The 24,396-nt window shown below is 48.5% G+C and overlaps 2 protein-coding genes across 2 annotated transcripts; both read left to right on the forward strand.

Annotated features, from left to right (window-relative positions):
• The first annotated feature begins 1,309 nt into the window (after positions 1-1,309).
• Positions 1,310-12,267, forward strand: LOC120916252 (classical arabinogalactan protein 9-like). The gene is made up of 3 exons (XM_040327125.1): positions 1,310-1,463; positions 6,290-6,986; positions 12,005-12,267. Exons 2-3 carry the CDS (start codon positions 6,372-6,374, stop codon positions 12,149-12,151), a joined length of 762 nt encoding a protein of 253 aa, XP_040183059.1. The 5' UTR covers positions 1,310-1,463; positions 6,290-6,371; the 3' UTR covers positions 12,152-12,267.
• A 5,771-nt stretch (positions 12,268-18,038) lies between these two features.
• Positions 18,039-24,006, forward strand: LOC120916251 (leucine-rich repeat extensin-like protein 1). Its single transcript, XM_040327124.1, has 2 exons — positions 18,039-18,822; positions 23,794-24,006. Exons 1-2 carry the CDS (start codon positions 18,208-18,210, stop codon positions 23,947-23,949), a joined length of 771 nt encoding a protein of 256 aa, XP_040183058.1. The 5' UTR covers positions 18,039-18,207; the 3' UTR covers positions 23,950-24,006.
• The last annotated feature ends 390 nt before the right edge of the window (positions 24,007-24,396 follow it).

Genomic DNA, 24,396 nt, shown 5'->3' on the forward strand with positions numbered 1-24,396 from the left:
AATTCAAATGGGGATGAGGTGGGCGTGTTTTATTTAAATTATTGTTGTTTAAGTTTTTTACAAACGGCGCATGCGTCGTTCGTGAAAGAATCCCAGTGCGCATGCTCGAAATTCTGCTCCAAATCGTTATTGCTTTCGACGTGAACGTAAATTACGTCCAGCCCTATTCCCTGACGACTTACGCAAACGACGTAAAAAAATTCAAAATTTGACGCGGGAACGACGTCCATACTTAACATTGCTTCCGCCCTACGACGTAAAAAAATCCGCAGGGTGCACGTACGTTTGTGAATCGGCGTATCTAGGTCATTTGCATATTCTACGCCGAAAACGACAGAAGCGGCACCTAGCGGTCAGCGAAAAATATGCACCCAAAGATACGACGGCGTAAGAGACTTACGCCAGTCGGATCTTAGCCTAATTTCGGCGTATCTTGCTTTCTGAGAACAGAAAGAAGATACGCCGGCGCAGCTTTGAATTTACGCGGCGTATCTATAGATACACCGGCGTAAATTCTTGCTGAATCTAGCCCTTGGTTTTCTTATAGGAATATCTTGGTTCCTTATTCAGAATTTCCCATTGAAATGCATGGCTGGCATGGTGCCACGTTTGGTGCCATATTTTATGATTTCTATCACTTGGCTCGGGCCAAATTGAACTTTCCTATATAGTAGGATGCCCAATGAGTATAAAACAAGTGGAATTTGGGTGAGCCAAGATGAATTTCAAATAGGAATATCTTGGCTTCTTATTCGGAATTTCCCATTGAAATGCGTGGGTGGCATGGTGCCTTATTTTAGGATTTAGATCACTTATTGGCTCGGGCCAAATTGAACTTTAACTAATAGAAGGATACCCAATGAGTATACAACAAGTGGAATTTGGGTGAGCCAAGATGGTTTTCATATAGGAATATCTTGGCTTCTTATTCGGAATTTCCCATTGAAATGCATGGGTGGCATGGTGCCACGTTTGGTGCCATATTTTATGATTTCTATCACTTGGCTCGGGCCAAACTCAACTTTCCTGCATAGTAGGATGACCACTGAGTATAAAACAAGTGGAATTTGGGTGAGCCAAGATGGTTTCTATATAGAAAAAGTTATTTCTGCAGAATTGCCCCTTTAAATTTATGGCATTTAGGGAGACAGAATCCTTAAAGTTCACAATTTTATTATAAACATTGAAGATGATTGTTTAGGAAATATTCACTTTTGTGAATAAAGATCCAACCTGAATAAGAAGCTGGCCGAATAAGGAGCCGACTTCAGCTTCATGGGGGCTGCATGATGTCCCGACTCCCGACCGTCACAGGGAGGGGGATTTCTGCGTCTCATCTCAGTGTTTGCCAAGAATACTTCGCCCGTGTTCCAGCCCCTTCCTCTTCCTCTCCCACCACATTTTGGCTTCAGTTCCAGGAAGAAGAAGAAAACAGAACCAGTCCTCAGCTTGCTTGTACCCTTGTGAGTTTTTTTTCCTTTATGTTTATTTTAGAGACGGGGAGGAGGAAGTTCTGCAGCAGCAGGGATAGTCATAGAGTCATACTTTTAGTGCAAGTGATGGAGGAAGAGGGGAACCGGACCAGCATTCTCTTATCTATTCATGTTGTCATGTATTTACTCTGGCACTATACCACCCTAACCTGGCACTACCATCCTAACCTGACACTACCACCCTAACCTGACACTATACCACCCTATCCTGGCACTACCACCCTAACCTGACATGATACCACCCTAACCTGGCACTACCACTCTAACCTGGCACTACCACCCTAACCGGACACTATACCACCCTAACCTGGCACTACCACCCTAACCTGACACTACACCACCCTAACCTGGCACTACCACCCTAACCTGACACTATACCACCCGATCCTGGCACTACCACCCTAACCTGACATGATACCACACTAACCTGGCACTACCACTGTAACCTGGCACTACCACCCTAACCTGACCCTAACCTGACACTACACCACCCTAACCTGACACTACCACCCTAACCTGACACTAGATGAGACGCAGAAATCCCCCTCCCTGTGACGGTCGGGAGTCGGGACATCATGCAGCCCCCATGAAGCTGAAGTTGGCTCCTTATTCGGCCAGCTTCTTATTCAGGTTGGATCTTTATTCACAAAAGTGAATATTTCCTAAACAATCATCTGCAATGTTTATAATAAAATTGTGAACTTTAACGATTCTGTCTCCCTAAATGCCATGAATTTAAAGGGGCAACCCTATCCTGGCACTACCACCCTAACCTGACATGATGCCACACTAACCTGGCACTACCACTCTAACCTGGCACTACCACTCTAAAATGACCCTAACCTGACACTATACCACACTAACCTGGCACTACCACCCTAACCTGACACTATACCACCCTATCCTAGCACTATACCACTCTATCCTGGCACTACCACCCTAACCTGACATGATACCACCCTAACCTGGCACTACCACTCTAACCTGGCACTACCACCCTAACCTGACACTATACCACCCTAACCTGGCACTACCACCCTAACCTGACATGATACCACCCTAACCTGGCACTACCACTCTAACCTGGCACTACCACCCTAACCTGACCCTAACCTGACACTACACCACCCTAACCTGGCACTACCACCCTAACCTGACACTATACCACCCTCTCCTGGCACTATACCACCCTATCCTGGCACTAGCACCCTAACCTGAAATGATACCACCCTAACCTGACACTACCACCCTAACCTGACACTATACCACCCTATCCTGGCACTATACCACCCTATCCTGGCACTACCACCCTAACCTGACACTCCCACCCTAACCTGACACTATACCACCCTATCCTGGCACTACCACCCTAACCTGACATGATACCACCCTAACCTGGCACTACCACCCTAACCTGACGTGATACCACCCTAACCTGGCACTACCACTCTAACCTGGCACTACCACCCTAACCTGACCCTAACCTGACACTACACCACCCTCACCTGGCACTACCACCCTAACCTGACATGATACCACCCTAACCTGGCACTACCACTCTAACTTGACACTATACCACACTAACCAGGCACTACCACCCTAACCTGACACTACCACCCTAACCTGACACTATACCACCCTATCCTGGCACTACCACCCTAACCTGACACTACCACCCTAACCTGACACTATACCACCCTATCCTGGCACTACCACCCTAACCTGACATGATACCACACTAACCTGGCACTACCACTCTAACCTGGCACTACCGCCCTAACCTGACCCTAACCTGACACTATACCACCCTAACCTGGCACTACCACCCTAACCTGACACTATACCACCCTATCCTGGCACTATACCACTCTATCCTGGCACTACCACCCTAACCTGACATGATACCACCCTAACCTGGCACTACCACCCTAACCTGACACTATACCACCCAAACCTGGAACTACCACCCTAACCTGACATGATACCACCCTAACCTGGGACTACCACTCTAACCTGACACTATATCACACTAACCTGGCACTACCACCCTAACCTGACACTATACCACCCTAACCGGACGCTATACCAAAAATACAGCAGCAGAAGGTAGACTACCTTGCTCGGCTATATAAAGGGAACAACACTGAGAGGTACTAGGAATTTCAGAAATGGGATCAGGCCACTGGGGTTTCCAAAAAGCATATAAAAAAAGGCTGATGCCCCTTTCACACACGAGCGGAATTCCCGTCGGGAAAAAAACAATAGTTTTTCAGACAGAATTCCTCTCAAGCCTGCCTTGCATACACACGGCCACACAAAAGCTCATTGAACTTTTGACTGCCAAGAACGCGGTGACGTAAAAGACTACGACGAGCAAAGAAAATTAAGTTCTATGCTTCTGAGCATGCGTCGAATTGTTTCTGAGCATGATTTTTTTTTTGCGCGTCGGAAAAACATGCAGACAAACGGTTTTTCCGCCAGGATTATTCCTGACGGGAAAAAAAGAGAACCTGCTCTCCATCTTTTTTCAGCAGTTTTTCCGTTGGAAAAAGTCCGATGGAGCATACACACGGCCGGGATTCCCGTCCAAAAGCTCTCATCTGACTTTTTCAGACGGGAAAACCGCTTGTGTGTACGAGGCATAATGCCCCGTACACACGATCAGTTTTCCCATTGGAAAAAGTCAGATGAGAGCTTTTAGTCGGGAATCCCGGCCGTGTGTATGCTCCATCTGACTTTTTCCAACGGAAAAACTGCTGGAAAAAGATGGAGAGCAGGTTCTCTTTTTTCTCATCAGGAAAAAATCGGATCCAATCCGACCGAAATTCCAACGCATGCTCGGAAACAAATCAACGCATGCTCAGAAGCATAGAAACTCAGGCTCGTCATAGTCTTTGACGTCACCGCGTTCTTGGCAGTCAAAAGTTCAACGAACTTTTGTGCGGCCGTGTGTATGCAAGGCAGGCTTGACAGGTGTTCCGTAGGAAAAACCATCCTACTTTTTTCACAAAGCACTTGCGCCGACGTATCTCAAGATACGCCGTCGTAAGTACAAATGTGCGCCGTCGTATCTATGTGCCGACCCACAAACTAAGATACGCCTAAAAATAGGCTTCATCCGGCCGACGTAACTTGCCTACGCCGGCGTATAGTGGGCGCATATATTTACGCTGGACGCATGTGACGCTCCCATTGATTTTCTATTCAAATATGCAAATGAGGGAGATACGCCGATTCACGATCGTACTTGCGCCCGACGCAGGCTACGACTGGTGCGCGTAAGTTGTACGTACGGCGTAAAGTTATGCCCCATAAAGGAGGTGTAACTCGGCAGCAGACATGCAAAGGGCTGCACCAGGGAACACAAGCCGGCGTATTTTACGTAGTTTACATTGTACGTGAATAGGGCCGGGGGCGTAGGTTACGTTCAAGCCGTAGGCAGTGATCCGACGTATCTTAGGCAGTTGTTCCGACGTGATTGTGAGCATGCGCACTGAGATGCGCCCACGGGACGGCGCATGCGCAGTTGGCGATACGTAGCTGTCTGGCGCTCGGCACATCATTTGCATGGGGTCACGCTTCATTAGCATGGCTCACGCTCAATTCCACTTACGCCGACTAACGCCTGAGAAACCCAGCGCAGATTTGGGAGGAAGTGCTTTGTAAATTCAGTGCTGCGTCGGCGTAGTGTAAAGGAGACACGCTACGGCGGCATAATTATGCGCCGATGTCTGTGAATCCGGGCCATGTTTTCAATTTTTTTCGTCGTGAGATTCTCAACAGTTTTCCTGCCGAGAAAACCTGAGGCCCCGTACACACGACCAGTTTCCTCGGCAGAATTCAGCTTCCGACCGAGTTTCTGGCTGAATTCTGCTGAGAAACCCAGCCGTGTGTACACTTTCGGCCGAGGAAGCCGACGAGGAGCTCGGCGAGGAAATAGAGAACATGTTCTCTATTTCCTCGTTGTTCTATGGGAGCTCTCGCCCCGCCGAGCTCCTCGGCGGCTTCAGGGCTGAACTGGCCGAGGAACTCGATGTGTTTGGCACGTCGAGTTCCTCGGCCGTGTGTACGAGGCCTGAGAGTGTGTATACTTACCTGTCGCCGTGGAAACCCGCGCATGCTAGAAATGACTTTGACGCATGCGCGGTAGCTTCCTAGGCATACGCAGGGTGCAGCAAGATGGCGTCGTACGCGGTGACGTCACCGCGTTCTTGCCTTTCAAGTGAACCCCGGTTCTTTTGAAAGGAGAGTCTGTACACTCGGGCGGCAAGAGATTCTTGCCAAGAATCTCGTCAGGGAAAACAACGCTTTTTTCCTGGCGAGATTCCTGCCCGTGTGTACAGGGCTTGACGGGAAAAAAGAGATCCTGCTCTCTTTTTTTTCCCCCGGCAGTTTTCCCTGTTGGAAAAAGTCCGATGGAGCATACACGCGGTCTGGATTCCCGTCCAAAAGCTCTCATCTGACTTTTTCAGACGGGAATTCCGCTCGTGTGTACGGGGGAATTATTCTCTATGCTGATGTCTACTAAAAACTGGATTATCAGCTTTGGTTAAACCTGTGAAGACGAAAAATTAACGTGTTTTAAAAACGAATGGAAATTCTTCACAATGCAGAAAGAACACATTAAACAGACTACTATTATCACATACATGTCCAATTTCCACACGTTATGGAAATTACAACATGGTTGCCCAACCAGGTTTGGCTTCCTAGCACTTCTAAAGACGTTTATATGATGTGGAAACTATAATCTGTAATCTGAACAGTAAAGGCTTTCCTCATTTTCTTCTGGTCAGTTCATCGTGAAGGACTCTAGTTGACCTTCTGTGGAGGCAAACGAGGTAAAGGCCATAGAAGTCTCCTGAAACCCCTTGAACAATGCAGGAACCCTCTGAAGTCGGCCCCATGGAACAGAACTTACCTCCACATGCAATGGAAACAACTGCTCAAGAGCTTCCACCCAACTATCAGGACGTCCAGGCCATCTATCCAACTTCAAGGTCTCCTGCACCTCCGGGCAATCTAGCTCCTCCACCCTACCCAACAACATCATCGATGCCAGGAGGCCAACCACCTGTTATGTACAACACTGCTTATCCAGCCACCCAGGTGGTAACAGCTCAACCACCTGGTACCTACCCAGCCTACTATTCAAGCGTTCCGGCCAACTTGACTCAACAGCAGCCGGTGTACACCCCACCTATGGCTCCTCAGCCTCACTATCCACCTACCAATATGCCTCCATATCCCATAACTACAGCTCCTGGACCCCACCCTCAGTATCAATACCAACCACCACCATATCCAACAGCTACAGATTTTGGATATCAGCAGCCATACCCTGTCTACCAGGCAACCAATGCCCCCATGGCTGCTACCCAGCCTTTTGTGGGGATGGCGTCCAGGCCAAAAGATTATCTTTGCTGGTCAATCCTAAGTATGATCTTTTGTGTCTGCCCTCTTGGACTTGGTGCCGTAATTTTCTCCAGAAAGGTAAGAGCGCGGTCCTGTATTGGAAGTAGGTTAAAGTCTAACGTGTATAAGCCAGATTCAGAAAGACTGGCTTAAGTTTGTGCGGGCGTAGCGTATCTCAGATACACTACGCCGCCGTAACTTAGAGAGGCAGGTACCGTATTCACAAAGAACTTGCGTCCTAAGTTACGGCGGCGTAGTGTAAATGGGCCGGCGTAAGCCCGCGTAATTCAAAGTAGGCTGGTAGTGGGCGTGTTGTATGGTAATGAAGCGTGACCCCACATAAATGACGCGCCTAACAAACGGCGCATGCGCCGTCCGTGGACTTATCCCAGTGCGCATGCTCAAAATCACGTCGCAAATAGTCAATGCTTTCGACGTGAACGTAACCTACGCCCAGCCCCATTCACGTACGACTTACGCAAACGACGTGAAATTCAACGGCTGTTCCGACGTCCATACTTAACATTGGCTTTGCCATCTTTTTGCTGGTTTATCTTTACGCTTGAAAAACGCCTTACGTAAACGTCGCATCTTACTGCGACGGGCGTGCGTACGTTCGCGAATAGGCGTATCTTGCTCATTTACATATTCTAGGCGTAAATCCACGTACACGCCCCTAGCGGCCAGCGTAAATAGGCAGCTAAGACTTACGCCGGTCGTATCTTAGCAACTGAGAAGCGTATCTCATTTTGACGGCGCGGATTCAGACTTACGACGCCGTATCTACTGATACGCCGTCGGAAGTCTTTCTGAATCCAGCTATATGTCTAGCAAAGTAAAAATAAATAAATACATCTCAGTAATGCATGCACATTTCCTCATGCTTTGTCTCGTTAAAAACACTGGCCCGGATTCAAGAAGCAATTGCGCCTGTGTAACCATAGTTACACAGCGCAATTGCTTACTTGCCCCGGCGTAACGAATGCTCCTGATTCAGGAACCTCGTTACGCCGACTGCAGCCTAAGATATGTGCGGCATATGGCTCTTATGCCCGCATATCTTAGGCTGCATTCTTGTGATGGCCGCTAGGTGGCGTTCACGTTGTGCTCAGCGTATAGTATGCAAATTGCATACTAACGCCGATTCACAACATTACGCGAGCCCTGCGTACGCAGTTTACGTTGTTTCCGTACGGCGTTTTTCGCGTAAGGCTGCCCCTGCTATTAGCAGGGGCAGCCAATGCTAAAGTATACCCGTCGTTCCCGTGTCGCGAAACGTAGTTTGCGTAAGTGATTCGTGAATGGCGCTGGACGCCATTCAAGTTCACTCTGAAGCAAATGACGTCCTTGCGACGTCATTTGCCGCAATGCACGTCGGGAAAGTTTCCCGACGGAGCATGCGCTCTACGATCGGCGCGGGAACGCGCCTAATTTAAATGATTCCCGCCCCCTACGGGATCATTTAAATTGCGCGCGCTTACGCCGGGGCATTTTGCCGGCGCGCCCACGCAATTTACGGAGCTACTGCTCCGTGAATCAAGGGCAGCGCAGTAAATTTGCGGGGGCGCAGGGCAAAAACGTTGCCCTGCGCCTCCGTAAAAAATGCGCAAATCTACCTGAATCCGGGCCACTGCAAGTACAGAAATTGCCTGTTGGTCTTGACAGAAATCCAGTGAACTTCTAAATTTCTGTTGGAGCTGACAACACTGTGGGAGAGATTTACTAAAACTGGTATACACAGACTTTGATGTAGCTCTGCCTAGTAACCAATCAGCTTCTAACTTCAGCTTGTTCAGTTAAGCTTTTCCAATAAAACCCGGACGCTGATTGGTTTCTATGCAGAGCTGCACCAGATTCTGTGCTCCAGCTGCGCCTGCTGACTGGCTCCCGCTGTGCTCTGGGAGCCGAGTGTTCCCAGAACACAACGGGGGGGGGGGATGGGAGGTGACGTTCTGCCCGCAGTCTGCCCACAGACTGTGGCCGGAAGTGGGTGCAAATACCGTATTTATCGGCGTATACCGCGCACTTTTTTGCCCTGAAAATCAGGGCAAAATCGTGGGTGCGCGGTATACGCCGATACCCGCTTTCCCGCGCCGAGTTTTGAATACTGCGCCGACATATACCGAGCGCAGTACACTCGGGTATAGTCGGGCAGTCTCGGCTCCATCCGCGCTCACGTCCTGGACGTACAGGACGTCAGCGCGAGAGTTGCCGAGCATTGCCGACAATACACGAGTGTACTGCGCTCTGTATATGTCGGCGCAGTATTCAAACTCGGAGCGGGGAGGACGCGAGGACGCCGCATAAGGACGCCGGACCCGCCGAAGAGGACTCCCGAAGCCGCAGAAGGACGCCGGACCCGCCGAAGAGGACACCCGAAGCCACAGAAGGACGCCGGTCCCGACGAAGAGGACATCCGAAGCCGCAGATTGAAGCCGGACCCGACGAAGAGGACTCCCGAAGCCGCAGATGGACGCCGGACCTGCCGAAGAGGACACCCGAAGCCACAGAAGGACGCCGGTCCCGACGAAGAGGACACCCGAAGCCGCAGACGGACGCCGGACCCGACGAGGCCACCGATGGACGCCGCGCAAGACACCAAAACTGTAAGTACAAAAAAAACTTTTTTTCCACAGGATTCGGGGCAACTTAAGGGGTGCGCGGTATACGCGGGAGCGCGTTATACCGCAATAAATACGGTACCTGTCTTTAGACAGGTATCTGCACCCCCCTCCCCCCTGAAAGGTGTCAAATGTGACACCGGAGGGGGGGAGGGTTCCGATCAGCGGGAGTTCCACTTTAGGGTGGAGCATAGGTGTGCGCAGCCTATTGCATTACGGTGTGCACCCCAAAGCTCAAACCTATTTGCATGTGTATATACAGTATACTGATGGTGTCAGCAGAGCGGTGGACGGTGTCAGTAGGGCAGTGGACAGTTTTAGTAGTTTTTTATTTTTATTATATATTTATTTTATTTTAGGAGCCCCATTAGGGAGCTTTGGTGAAATATCAGGGGTCTATTTCTGTGCGTTACTGCACGTTTAAAGCAGTATATTCCAGTGTGTTACTGCACGTTTAACGTTGTATATTTCGTTGTGTTCTGTGCCATTTAATGCTGTATTTTTCTGTGCGTTACTGCATGTTTAGCGCAGTATATTTTGATGCAATCTGCACCACACAGGGTGATTAGAGTGTGCCTAGGCACACCTGGCACACCCTGGCCCGGATTCCGGTAGATTTGCGCATTTTTTACGGAGGCGCAGGGCAACGTTTTTGCCCTGCGCCCCCGCAAATTTACTGCGCTGCCCTTGATTCACGGAGCAGTAGCTCCGTAAAATTGCGTGGGCGCGCCGGCAAAATGCCCGGCGTAAGCGCGCGCAATTTAAATGATCCCGTAGGGGGCGGGAATCATTTAAATTAGGCGCGTTCCCGCGCTGATCGTAGAGCGCATGCTCCGTCGGGAAACTTTCCCGACGTGCATTGCGGCAAATGACGTCGCAAGGACGTCATTTGCTTCAAAGTGAACGTGAATGGCGAAGGGCAAGTAAGCAATTGCGCTGTGTAACTATGGTTACGCAGGCGCAATTGCTTCTTGAATCCGGGCCCCTGTGCGCACGCCTATGGGGTGGAGCTCCGCTTTAACAACCAGCTTTACACAGTTTATTATTATGCAACCGCATACATTAACCACTTCCCGCCCAGCCTATAGCCGATTTACGTCCGGGAAGTGGTTATGAAATCCTGACAGGACGTTCTAGAACGTCCTGCAGGATTTCATGCCGCGCGCGCCCGTGGGGGCGCGCATCGCGGCGATCGGTGATGTGGGGTGTCAGTCTGACACCCTGCATCTCCAATCTCGGTAAAGAGCCTCCGGCGGAGACTCTTTACCACGTGATCAGACGTGTCCAATCACGGCTGATCAGGATGTAAACAGGAAGAGCCGTTGATGGCTCTTCCTCACTCGCGTCTGACAGACGCGAGTAGAGGATAGCCGATCGGCGGCTCTCCTGACAGGGGGGGTTCGCGCTGATTGTTTATCAGCGCAGCCCCCCCTCGGATCGCCACACTGGACCACCAGGGATGCCCACCCTGGAGCACCAGGGTGGAAAAAAAAAAAAAAAAAAAGCCTGCAAAAAAATAAATAAAAAAAGTCTAAAAAATAAATAAAAAAAAAAGCATTAAAAAAAAGAAAAAAGATGCCAGTCAGTGCCCACAAATGGGCACTGACTGGCAACCTGGCAAAAATCAGTGCTGCCACCCCAGTGTCCATCAGCGCCACCCCAGTGTCCATCAGCGCCACCCCAGTGTCCATCAGCGCCACCCCAGTGTCCATCAGTGCCACCCCAGTGTCCATCAGTGCCACCCCACAGTGCCCATCCATGCCCAGTGCCCACCTATCAGTGCCCATCTGTGCCACCCATAAGTATCCATCAGTGCCGCCCATGAGTGCCCATCTGTGCCGCCTATGAGTGCCCATCAGTGCCGCCTATGTGTGCCCATCAGTGCCGCCTATGTGTGCCCATCAGTGCCGCCTATGTGTGCCCATCAGTGTCGCATACCAGCGCCGCCAATCAGTGCCACCTCATCTGTGCCCGTCAGTACTACCTCATCGATGTCCATCAGTGCCATCTCATCGGTGCCCATTAGTGCCGCCATATCAGTGCCCGTAATTGAAAGAGAAAACTTATTTACAAAAAAATTTACAGAAAAAAATAAAAACGTAATTTTTTTTCCAAATTTTCAGCCTTTTTTTAGTTGTTGCGCAAAAAAAAAAAAATCGCAGAGGTGATCAAATACCACCAAAAGAAAGCTCTATTTGTGGGGGAAAAAGGACGCCAATTTTCTTTGGGCACAGTGTAGCATGACCGCGCAATTGCCATTCAAAGTGCGACAGTGCTGAAAGCTGAAAATTGGCTTGGGCGGGAAGCTGCGTAAGTACCTGGTATGGAAGTGGTTAAAAATATAAATGTTTTGCTTTGAATTCTACTTTAAATAGCCGATTTCCCTAATTAGAAGGAGTGCCCTGACTACTTGGGTCCATGCAATGTGTACACACATCTATTTACAAAGTGACTCTTTTCTCTCATCTTCTGCAGACGAGCGACGCCGTGGCAAAGCAGGACTGGATCTCAGCGAGAAGATACTCCAGCACGGCGTTAATGTTTAATGTCGTGTCTCTGATGTTTGGAGTCGTGTGTTACTTCGGCATCATTTCATTCAGCATTGTTAGAGCATCCTTTTAAACCAAAACGGTGTCTTCAAAAACTCAGAGGACCCCCAAAAAATCATAAAGTTGTATCCTCCGACCTGCTGTATTGATAGGACCTTCGAAATTAGAAAAATAAAATTATATATATTTTTTTTATCTTCAGTCTTTAGGAATTCAAGATTAAATGGAGTCGGTTAAAGCGGAGTTCCGGCCGCAATTTCACTTTTTAAATATAAATACCCCTGTAATACACAAGCTTAATGTAGTCTAGTAAAGTTAGGCCCAGATTCTCATACATTAGCGCTGCTCCTGGGCAGCGTAATGTATGAGCTCTACGCTTCACCGCCGCAGGTCTACAGGTTTAAATCCTGATTCTCAGAACACTTACCTGTAAACTTGCGGCGGTGTAGCGTTAGATAGCTCGGCGCAAGCCCGCCCAATTCAAATGGGGCGGGCACCATTTAAATTAGGCGCGCTCCCGCGCCGAGCATACTGCGCGTGCTCCGTCGGGTAAATTACCCGACGTGCATTGCGCTAAATGACGTCGCCCCGACGTCATTTGCCTAGATGTATACGTAAATGGCGTCCAGCGCCATTCACGGACGTCTTACGCAAACAACGTAATTTTTAGTCAATTCGACGCGGGAACGACGGCCATAGTTAACATTGGTTGCGCCTGCTAATTAGCAGGGGCAACCTTACGCGTCGGGTACGCTACGCAAACGACGTTAATTCGCTGCGTCGACCTTGCGTATGTTCGGGAATTGCCGTACTTACCTCATTTGCATAGACGACGGGGAAAAGCGACGATGCGACACCTAGCGGCGGGAAAAAAAATTACTTTTAAGATCTGACAGCGTAACAGCCTTACGCTTGTCAGATCTAATGGGTACCTATGCGCAACTGATTCTGAGAATCAGTCGCATAGATACCCGGGGCCAGATGAGGTGTTACGACGGCGCTAATGGTGTTGCGCCGTCGTAACGCCTTTGAGAATCTGGCCCCATGTCTGTAAACTAAGGTCCGTTTTGTTAGGTTGTTACAGCATTTAGACACTTTATAAAATAGAAATTGACTGGGGCCATCTTAAGTGTGGGCATCATGAAGCCAGACTGTATGACTTCCTGGATTTCAGCCTTGCAGATTTTGCACATGCTCAGTGCTGCACGAGCAGTGTCAGATCAGGTTTCAGCACCTGTGCTGTCCAAGTCACATGATTCTTCGAGACTGGGGAGTGCACAGACTCCTGGAAAGTTACACCCACTACATTCCCAGGAGTCTGTGCGGTGTAGGTTAGGAAGCATTAAGCACCTAGGTGCAGGAAGTGGGAAGATTAACTATTCTGCCTAGCAACAACACTTTGAAGGCATCTAAAAAAAAAAAATGTTTTTCGTAAAAGGACTAATGACATTTTTTTTAAACTACTGATGTAATGTTATATTTATGGGTGGAACTCCACTTTAAGCTTGTGCTGTTTTATGCCTACAAGGTACCAGAAGGAAGAGGGGGGGGGGGGGATTGGTGGTTTGAGCCCAGAATGCTATGGAGTACGTCCATGGAGGGCTGGGACAAGGGGCGAGCAGGAAAGGAAGCTGCCCTGGGCACAATGGTTTATTGCAGGGATGCGGGCATGGTAACATATAGGGCCAGATTCAGAAAGACTGGCGTATTTTTAGGCGGGCATAGCGCATCTCATATACGCTACGCCGCCGTAACGACGAGTACCGTATTCAGAAAGAACCTGCGCCCTAAGTTACGGCGGCGTAGCGTAAATGGGCCGGCGTAAGCCCGCCTAATTCAAATTATCGAGGCAGTGGGCGTGTTGTATTACAATGAGCCGTGACCCCATGTAAATGAGGGGCCGAACGAACGGCGCATGCAGGCATGCTCAGAATTACGTCGCAAATAGTCCCTAAGGCTGCATTCACACCTGAGCGTCGGTCGTTCGGTCTTTTTTTCATGCTCATTTGCGCGTTTGCATACAGCGTCATCCAACGTTTTTGTACTTTGATGTTTTTTATTTTAGCCAATAGGAAAAATGATCATCTTTTCATCACTTGTTGCTATGTTGGTAGATTTTTAACTGCAGTATTAAAGCGGTGGTTCACCTGATTTTTTTTTTAAAGGCCAGCAGCTACTAATACAGCACTTACCTGTCCAGGTCGCCCGCGACGTCGGCAGCTGAAGCCGAGCGGTAGCTCGGCTTACAGCTTCCCCCGCCGCCATCCTCGGTGAGGGAATCGGGAAGTTAAGCTCTGCGGCTTCCCTGCCCGGTTCCCTACTGCGCATGCGCGAGTCGCGCTGCGCCATTCCCACTGGTCCCCGTTGTGTTCTGGTAGCCAAGTGTTTCCCAAAACACAACGGGGGGGGGGGGGGGGCGGTTGTGCGGAGGGGCCGGACTCCCCCGGGAGTCTCTACCAGGAAGTGGTGCAAATTTTTTTTTTTTTACTACTAATGGCGGCGATCAGCGATTTTTTTCATGACTGCGACATTATGGCGGACACTTCAGACAATTTTGACACATTTTTGGGACCATTGTCATTTTCACAGCAAAAAATGCATTTAAAATGCATTCTTTATTGTGAAAATGACAGTTGCAGTTTGGGAGTTAACCACAAGGGGGCGCTGATGGGGTTATGTGTGACCTGAAGTGTGTTTACAACTGTAGGGGGGTGTGGCTGTAGGTGTGACGTCATCGATTGTGTCCCCCTATAAAAGGAATGACACGATCGATGACGCCGCCACATTGAAGAACGGGGAACGGGGAACGTTCTTCAGCTCCGGGGACCGATGGCGGGACTGCATCGTGATCGGGGTCCGCGAGTCCCGCGGTCCCGGTCACGGAGCTTCGGACCGGGTCGCGGGGCACGCTCCCGCGACCCACGGCTGGGTACTAGTACAGGACGGACCTGTACGTGCTTGTGCCCAGCCGTGCCATTCTGCCGACGTATATGTGAAGGAGGCGGTCCTTAAGTGGTTAAGTTACCAAGTCCAAAATGTACAAGTATCATTCAAGAATCGAAATGTGGTATTTTGCAATAGGAGCTTGCGTAGAAATGTGAATATCATATGTATCATCATTTATCTTTGATATGTAGAAGTTTATCCATTTATTTGTATTACCACGGAATATACCTGATATTATTTTGCACTGTATTTTTAGCTAATAAATATATATTTTTAAGCATATCATTTGTGTCACTTGTCTTCAAAACAGCACAGATAAACTAACTTGAATTTCTTGTTGATATTTATGGAAAAGGGTAAATCTCCCAAAACCAAGATTTGCGTAATTTCATAAATACAATACTGTTTTATTATTTCAGTATAAACATTCTGACACATTCATTGAGACAATGCAAAGCATTCTTTGAATGGCGACTGCGTCCGGTGTGCGACCTCCTTTGTTCACGACGTAGCAATAAGGGACAAAGGTTCATTTTCTGCAGTATGCTGGCAAAGGACAGGCTTTTCTAAAGAACTTTAACTTCAGTTTGGGCTTTAACCAGCCCCGGACCATTTCGCTGGCTAAAGACCAGAGCACTTTTTGCGAATTTGGCACTGCGTCGCTTTAACTGACAAATGCGCGGTGTGCGACGTGGCTCCCAAACAAAATTGGCGTCCTTTTTTTCCCACAAATAGAGCTTTCTTTTGGTGGTATTTGATCACCTCTGCGGTTTTTATTTTTTGCACTATAAACAAAAATAGAGCGACATTTAAAAAAAAAAAAGCAATATTTTTTTACTTTTTGCTATAATAAATAGCCCTAAAAAATCTATAAAAAAAAAAAAATCCTCAGTTTAGGCCGATACGTATTCTTCTACATATTTTTGAGTAAAAAAAAATTGCAATAAGCGTTTATTCATTGGCTTGCGCAAAAGTTATAGCGTCTACAAAATAGGGGATAGTTTTATGCCATTTTTATTATAATTATTTTTTAACTAGTAATTGCGGCGATCTGCGATTTTTATCATGACTGCGACTTTATGGCGGACACACCGGACACTTTTGACAAATTTTTGGGACCATTGTCATTTTTACAGCGATCAGTGCTATAAAAATGCACTGATTACTGTGAAAATGACACTGGCAGTAAAGGGGTTAACCACTAGGTGGCGCTGAAGGGGTTAAGTGTGCCCTAGGGAGTGCTTCTAACTGTAGGGGGGATGGGCTGCGTGTGACACGGCACTGATCAGCGCTTCCGATTACAAGAAGCTGTGATCAGCGTCCTCTCACTAGGAAGACTGGGGACTGCTTGTTTACATCAACATTTCCCCCTTCTTCCTCTCCGTGAAACGATCGCAGGTATCCCCGCGGACATCGAGTACGCAGCACCTGCAGTCGTGCTCACAGAGCTCGGGCCGGGCACATGTCCACAATGCAGCTTCTTAAAGGTGAACATATATATAAGTCCATCTGCCTGCCCGTGCCATTCTGCCGACGTATATCGTCGTGCGATGGTCGGCAAGCAGTTAAAGTATCATTCCTCTGATCCTAGGCAGGGTGCACGGGGTGCTCCACACCCAGGCGCCGCAGAGGTGGGGGCGCCGATGCTCCAAAGTGCTCCTCTCCCTCACCCATGTAGCGGGTGCTGCGGTTCCCAATCCCGCTTGCTCTCTCTGCTGGCAACTGACAAGAGCGGATACCTCTCGCTGTCCCCGGAATCCGGGCTGGGTACCGCAGCGGAGCCTAGTACTGGAACACGTTCCGGCACTAGGCTCCACTAATTAATTCTGTCCGCTGCGCGTGGAGCACTCTCCTGTCTGCCCCGCCCCCTCTGCGTGTGTCGGCTCTTCTCCTATAGGCGGTGTGATGAGAGGCTCTTGGGTTGGCCGGAGCTGCTGCCAATCACCCCGTGCACTTCCAGAAATGCTCTCCGAGTGCCACCCTCCTAATAACCAAAGATGCCACGTATGCCCAGCCCCCCTGTAATGTGCTTCTGCTCCCAGCGCACCCGAGCTACAGGGATCTATTGGACAAGTACTGATCTATGGGGACACCTGATGTGGGGGCTCTGATGGGGGACACCTGCTGTGGGGGGCTCTGATGGGGGACACCTGCTGGGGGGGCTCTGAAGGGGCACACCTGCTGTCGGGGGCTCTGAAGGGGGACACCTGCTGTGGGGGGCTCTGAAGGGGCACACCTGCTGTGGGGGGCTCTGAGGGGGGACACCTGCTGTCGGGGGCTCTGAAGGGGCACACCTGCTGTGGGGGGCTCTGAAGGGGCACACCTGCTGTGGGGGGCTCTGAGGGGGGACACCTGATGTGGGGGGCTCTGAAGGGGCACACCTGCTGTGGGGGGCTCTGAGGGGGGACACCTGCTGTGGGGGGCTCTGATGGGGGACACCTGCTGTGGGGGGCTCTGAAGGGGCACACCTGCTGTGGGGGGCTCTGAGGGGGGACACCTGCTGTGGGGGGCTCTGATGGGGGACACCTGCTGTGGGGGACTCTGATGGGGGACACTAATGAAGACTTCTTAGGGGAGCATCTCTGTGTTTGAGTCGTAGCCATAGAAACATTTAAAAGGGGAGGAGTTAGTAAGATGACCACGTCCATGTGGGGGCGCCAGAAATATTTCTGCACCCAGGCGTCTGTGACCCTAGGATCGGACCTGTTCCTCTATTTATTTATTTTGCATAGGCACTGATTGGTACTAGGAGTTTCAGAAATGGGATCAGGCCACTCGGGTTGCCAAAAAGCATATAAAAAAAATTGGGTTATTCTCCATGCTGATGTTAACTAAAAGCCTGGATTACCAAGTTTTGGTACCGCATGGAAGTTCTTCACAATGCAGAAAGAACACATTAAACAGATTACTATTATCACATACATGTCCACTTTCCACACGTTATGGAAATTACAACATAGTTGCCCAATCAGGTTTGGCTTCCTGCAGTTGGTAGTTTTACTCCATACGAGACCCTAGCACTTCTAAAGACGTTTATTTGATGTGGAAACTATAATCTGTAATCTGTACAGTAAAGGATTTCCTCATTTTCTTCTGGTCAGTTCATCGTGAAGGACTCTAGTTGACCTTCTGTGGAGGCAAACGAGGTAAAGGCCATAGAAGTCTCCTAAAACCCCTTGAACAATGCAGGAACCGTCGGAAGTCGGCCCCATGGAACAGAACTTACCTCCACATGCAATGGAAACAACTGCTCAAGAGCTTCCACCCAACTATCAGGACTTCCAGTCCATCTATCCAACATCAATATCTCCTGCACCTCCAGGCAATCTAGATCCTCCACCCTACCCAACAACATCATCGATGCCAGGAGGCCAACCACCTGCTATGTACAACACTGCTTATCCAGCCTCCCAGGTCGTAACAGCTCAACCACCTGGTACCTACCCAGCCTACTATTCAAGCGTTTCAGCCAACTTGACTCAACAGCAGCCGGTTTACACCCCACCTATGGCCCCTCAGCCTCACTATCCACCTACCAATATGCCTCCATATCCCATAACTACAGCTCCTGGACCCCACCCTCAGTATCAATACCAACCACCGCCATATCCAACAGCTACAGATTTTGGATCTCAGCAGCAATACCCTGTCTACCAGGCAACCAATGCCCCCATGGCTGCTGCCCAGCCTTCTGCAGTGATGGCGTCCAGGCCAAAAGATTATCTTTGCTGGTCAATCCTAAGTATGATCTTTTGTGTTTGCCCTCTTGGACTTGTTGCCGTAGTTTTCTCCAGAAAGGTAAGAGCGCGGTTCTTTATTGGAAGTAAATTAAAAACCTTAGGCCTGATTCACACCTAGGGCATTTTTTTTTTGTGCTTTTTGCAATTTGCAGATTCGCACTACAGTCCATTTAACGTGGTTGTAAACCCACTTTTTTTGACTTTTACCTACAGGTAAGCCTATAACAAGGCTTACCTGTAGGTAAGGAGAATATCTCCTAAACCTGCACGGTTTAGGAGATATTCCCCTCGCAATGCGCCGCTGATTGCAGTGGCGCATGCGCAGGGGGGATCTACGGCGAAATGACCGGCAGCCACCGGACCTTGCCGAATTTAAATCTCCCGCGCGCACGCGCGGGAGTGACATAATGGCCCGCTCCAGCCGATCACAGAGCTGGAGCGGCGATACCCGGAAGACACGCTGAGTCAAGATGATGGGCCAGATTCACGTAGCTCAGCGGATCTATAGATCCGCTCGATCTACGTGAATTAAGATCCGCTCCCGCAAGTTTAGGAGGCAAGTGGCTAATTCACAAACCACTTACCTCCAAACTTGCGACGGTGGATCCTAAATCCCCCGGCGGAATTCAAATTCCGCGTCTAGGGGAGTGTACTATTTAAATCAGGCGCGTTCCCGCGCCGATTTAAATGCGCATGCGCCATCCGCGAAATTTCCCGGCGTGCATTGCTCCCACTGACGTCGCTAGGACGTCAGTGGTTTCGACGCTTACGTAAACGACGTCCGTCCGTATTCGAGAACGACTTACGCAAACGACGTTAAAAAATTCAAATTCGACGCGGGAACGCCGGCTATACTTAACATTGGCTGCGCCTGATAAAAGAAGGGGTAAGTATACGACGGGTACGCCGCTACGGAAACGTCGTAAGAAGACTGCGTCGGGTCCGCGTACGTTCGTGAATTTGCGTATCTCGCTGATTTACATATTATTTATCGTAAATCAGCGGGAACGCCCCCGGCGCCATTTTTAAATTGAAAAAAAGATCCGACAGTGTAACACATTGTAACACTGTCAGATCTTAGCCCTATCTATGTGTATCGGATTCTATGAATCAGGCGCATAGATAGGACCAGTGTAAGTCAGAGATACGATGGGGGATCTGTAGATAATACACCGTCGTATCTCTTTGTGAATCTGGCCCGATATCTCGCTCGGCGTGGACCAGGTAAGTTCTACACACCTCATTCCAAGGTAAGTAATTCATAATGAGCTAATATGCGGTGCATATTAGCTCATTATGACTTTTGCCTTGCAGGAGAAAAAAATAATAATTTGATGCGAGTTTACAACCGCTTTAACACGGTTTCCTATGGAACACGTTCTGTAGTGCAAATTAGCAAAATGCAAATAGCACTAAAAATGCCATAGGCATTGGTGTGCACAGCTTATTGCATTGGGTGTGTGTGTGTGTGTGTGTGTGTGTGTGTGTGTGTGTGTGTGTGTGTGCGTGTGTGTGTGTGTGCGTGTGTGTGTGTGTGTGTGCGTGTGTGCGTGTGTGTGTGTGTGTGTGTGTATCAGCAGAGCAGTGCACAGTGTTGGAAGACAAAAAATTGGTGTCAGTAGTTTTTTATTTTTTACAATTTGTTATTTTTACAATTATTTTTTTTATTTTTTACAATATTATTATTATTATTTTTTAGGAGCCCCGTTATGGGGCTTTGCTGAAATATTAAGGGTCTAAACAGACCCCTTGATGCCCCACTTTGAGACAGAGAAATAAAGATTCCCCAGTATCTTTCTCTGCAGTAGTGTTGCTCACGAATATTTGAATTGCGAATATTCGTTACGAATTTGGCATATTTGAATATTCGCGAATAACTCGAATTTCACGGCCAAAATTCGCTATTCCGAATATTCGTATTTTTTCAAATTTATTTTTAAAACAGATCACATCCTATCGACGTCTAAAAGCATTGCTGGTATGATTAGAGACCCTGGGCCGAGTAGCTAAGCTGAGGCGATCCTTTTATGTTGCCGAATATTCGCAATCGCGAATATTCGATTTCCGAATATTCGCGAATACTTTCTCCGCCCTTCTTTTGCATCAGAGCCAATCAGAGTTCTCCCACCACAGTTGTCAAAATTTCGCAATCAATTTCGCATTCGCATTAGCGAAATTTCGCAAAAATTTTTTTTTTTTTATAAAATATCACGAATATTCGATTTTAGCGAAAATTTCACGAATATTCGTCTATATATTTTTGATATATCGCGAAATCGAATATGGCGTATTCCGCTCAACACTACTCTGCAGTAATGACAGTTTACTATGCTTCAGTTAAGAATGAGGGGGGGGGGTTGGATTAGACCCCTTTCACACTGGTGCATTTTAAAGCGCCTGAAAGAAGCTGCATCTGCAATCCCAATGCGAAAGCCCCGAGTGTTTTCACACTAAAGCGCCTGAAAACGCCCCAGTGGGAAAGGGGTCTTAGCGTTAAAAAAAAAGGGCCATATTCTCAAATACTTTACGCCTGCGTATCAGCAGATACGCCTACGTAAGTCCGATCCTATGTTTAAGTGTATTCTCAAACTGAGATACACTTAAACATGCCTAAGATACGACGGCCTGCGCCGTTGTATCTTAGGCTGCAATATTTACGCTGACCGCTAGGTGGCGGTCAGCGTAGAATATGCAAATGACTAGTCACGCCGATTAGTAACGTACGCTTGCCCGCCGTAGTGTTTTAACGTCGTTTCCGTAAGCGATACGCGGCGTAAAGATAAAGATGCCCCCTAGGTGGCGTACTCAATGTTAAGTATGGCCGTCGATCCCGCGTCGAAATTTGAAAATTTAACGTCGTTTGCGTAAGTCGTCCGTGAATGGCGCTGGACGCCATTTACGTTACAGTCAAAACAAATGACGTCCGTGTGACGTCGTTTAGCGCAATGCACGTCGGGTAATTTACCCGACGGAGCATGCGCATTACGATCGGCGCGGGAGCGCGCCTAATTTAAATGATCCACGCCCCCTACCAGGATCATTTGAATTAGGAGGGCTTGCGCGGGTGGACTTTACGCGACGCCGCCGCAAGTTTACAGGTAAGTGGTTTGGGAATCAGGCACTTGCCACTTAAACTTGCGGCGGCGTAACGTAAAGGACATACGTTCCGCCGCCTCAGATATTTAAGAATATGCCCCAAAGTGCCTGTAAAGCGCCTGAAAGAAACCTCTAGGTAGATTCAGTAAGAGTTAGGCCGGCGTATCAGTAGATAAGCCGACCTAACTCAGAATCTGCGCCGACTTATGTTTAAGTGTATTCTAAAACAGAGATACGCTTAAACATATCTAAGATACGACGGCTTGCGCCGTCCTATCTTAGATTGCAATATTTCGGATGGCCGCTAGGTAGCGCTTCCATTGCGGTCGGCGTAGAATATGTAAATGAGTGGATACGCCGATTCGCGAACGTACGCCCGGCCGCCCCAGTACATTTACGCCGTTTCCGTAAGCCATTATCAGGCCTAAAGTTATTCCATCTATTAGATGGAATAGCAATGTTAAAGTATGGCCGCCGTTCCCGCTTCGAGATTCGAAATTTTTACGTAGTTTGCGTAAGTCGTCCGCGAATAGCGATTTACATAATTTACGTCCACGTCGAAATCAATAGGCCCGTGCGGCGTACTTAGCCGCAATGCACACTGGGAAATGTAGGCGCCCGGCGCATGCACAGTTCGAAAAAAACGTAAAAAAACGTAAGGTCAAGCACTATTAACATAAAACACGCCCCCCTCAAACACATTTGAATTAGGCGCCCGCCACTTTAGGCTACGCCGCCGTAACTTAGCAGGCAAGTACATTCTGAATCATGTACTTGCCTCACTAACTTACGGCGGCGTAGCTTAAATTCCTTAACCACTTGCTGACGGCCGTACGACTTTGTACGGCCTCAGCGCGGCTCCCAATCTCTAACAGGCCGTCTTTTTACGGCCGCCCCTTTGCACGTTCCCCGCGCGCGCTCCCGAGCGCGCAGCGGGGAACTGCTGTGCTGGCCTTGTCCCTTGGACACAGCCAGTCACAGATCGCCGTGAACGGCCAATCGGAGCGGCCGTTTCCTAGGCGATCTGTGCGGCCAATGAGAGATGATCTCATATGTTTACATATGAGATCATCTCTCATTCCCGGCTCTCGCAGACAGCGGTGCTGTCAGGGGAGAGAGGAGACGGATCTGTGTCTCTTGTACATAGAGACATAGATCGGTCACCCCCCCAGTCACCCCCCCTCCCCCACAGTTAGAACACTAATTAGGGTACACATTTAACCCCTTCCTCACCCCCTAGTGTTAACCCCTTCCCTGCCAGTCACATTTATACAGTAATTAGTGCATATTTATAGCACTGATTGCAGTATAAATGTGAATGGCGCCAAAAATGTGTCAAAAGTGTCCGATGTGTCCGCCATAACGTCGCAGTCCCAATAAAAATCGCAGATCGCCGCCATTACTAGTAAAAAAAAAAAATAATAATAATAATTCTGTCCCTTATTTTGTAGGCGCTATAACTTTTGCGCAAACCAGTCGCTTATTGCGATTTTTTTTTTTTTTTTTTTTACTAAAAATATGTAGAATACGTATCGGCCTAGACTGAGGATAAAAAAAAAACGTAAAAAAAAAATTGAGCTATTTATTATATAAACAAGTAAAAAAATGTTTTTTTTTTTCAAAATTGTCGCTCTATTTTTGTTTATAGCGCAAAAAATAAAAACCGCAGAGGTGATCAAATACCACCAAAAGAAAGATCTATTTGTGGGGTATAAAGGACGTTAATTTTGTTTGGGAGCCACGTCGCACGACCGCGCAATTGTCAGTTAAAGCGACGCAGTGCCGAATCGCAAAAAGTCCTCTGGTCAGGAAGGGGTTTAAGTGCCCAGTAATGAAGTGGTTAAGCTACGCCGCCGCAAAGTTGCGGCAATGTTACTGAATCTACCTACTCATCTGCAATCCCAAAGTGACTCTTTTCTATCATCTTCTGCAGACGAGCGACGCCGTGGCAAAGCAGGACTGGATCTCAGCGAGAAGATACTCCATCACGGCGGTCTTGTTTAATTTTTTGTCTCTGGTGTTCGGAGTCGTGTGTTCCATTTTCATCATGGTAGTCACAATTGGGTTAGCCAATCGTCCTCATTTTTAACCCCCCAAAAAAAACGGTGGCTTAAAAATTCAGAGGACCCCATCCCCCCCCCCCAAAAAAAATGGCTAAGTTGTGTCCTCAGGCCTGCTGTATTGATACAATAAAGCTTCTTCAGTCTTTGCAGGAATTCAAGTTTAATTAAACATTAACCACTTAAGGACCGCCTCCTGCACATATACGTCGGCAGAATGGCACGGCTGGGCACAAGCACGTACAGGTACCTCCTCTTTAAGTGCCGTATGTAAACACGGCTTCCCCGTGCTTCACTGTGGCGGCGCATCGATCGAGTGATCCCTTTTATAGGGAGACTCAATCGATGACATCAGACCTACAGCCACACCCCCCTACAGTTGTAAACACACACTAGGTGAAGCCTAACACGTTCAGCGCCCCCTTGTGGTTAACTCCCAAACTGCAACTGTCATTTTCACAATAAAGAATGCAATT

Source organism: Rana temporaria, chromosome 10 (assembly GCF_905171775.1).
Source record: "Rana temporaria chromosome 10, aRanTem1.1, whole genome shotgun sequence".
Classification (NCBI taxonomy): Eukaryota; Metazoa; Chordata; class Amphibia; order Anura; family Ranidae; genus Rana; species Rana temporaria.

Bases quoted from the DNA above. Each gene is read 5' to 3' on its own strand.
- LOC120916251 (XM_040327124.1), top strand. From the start codon at position 18,208: ATGCAGGAACCGTCGGAAGTCGGCCCCATGGAACAGAACTTACCTCCA. The intron at 18,823-23,793 runs GTAAGAGCGCGG...CATCTTCTGCAG, and splicing joins CCGTAGTTTTCTCCAGAAAG to ACGAGCGACGCCGTGGCAAA.
- LOC120916252 (XM_040327125.1), top strand. From the start codon at position 6,372: ATGCAGGAACCCTCTGAAGTCGGCCCCATGGAACAGAACTTACCTCCA. The intron at 6,987-12,004 runs GTAAGAGCGCGG...CATCTTCTGCAG, and splicing joins CCGTAATTTTCTCCAGAAAG to ACGAGCGACGCCGTGGCAAA.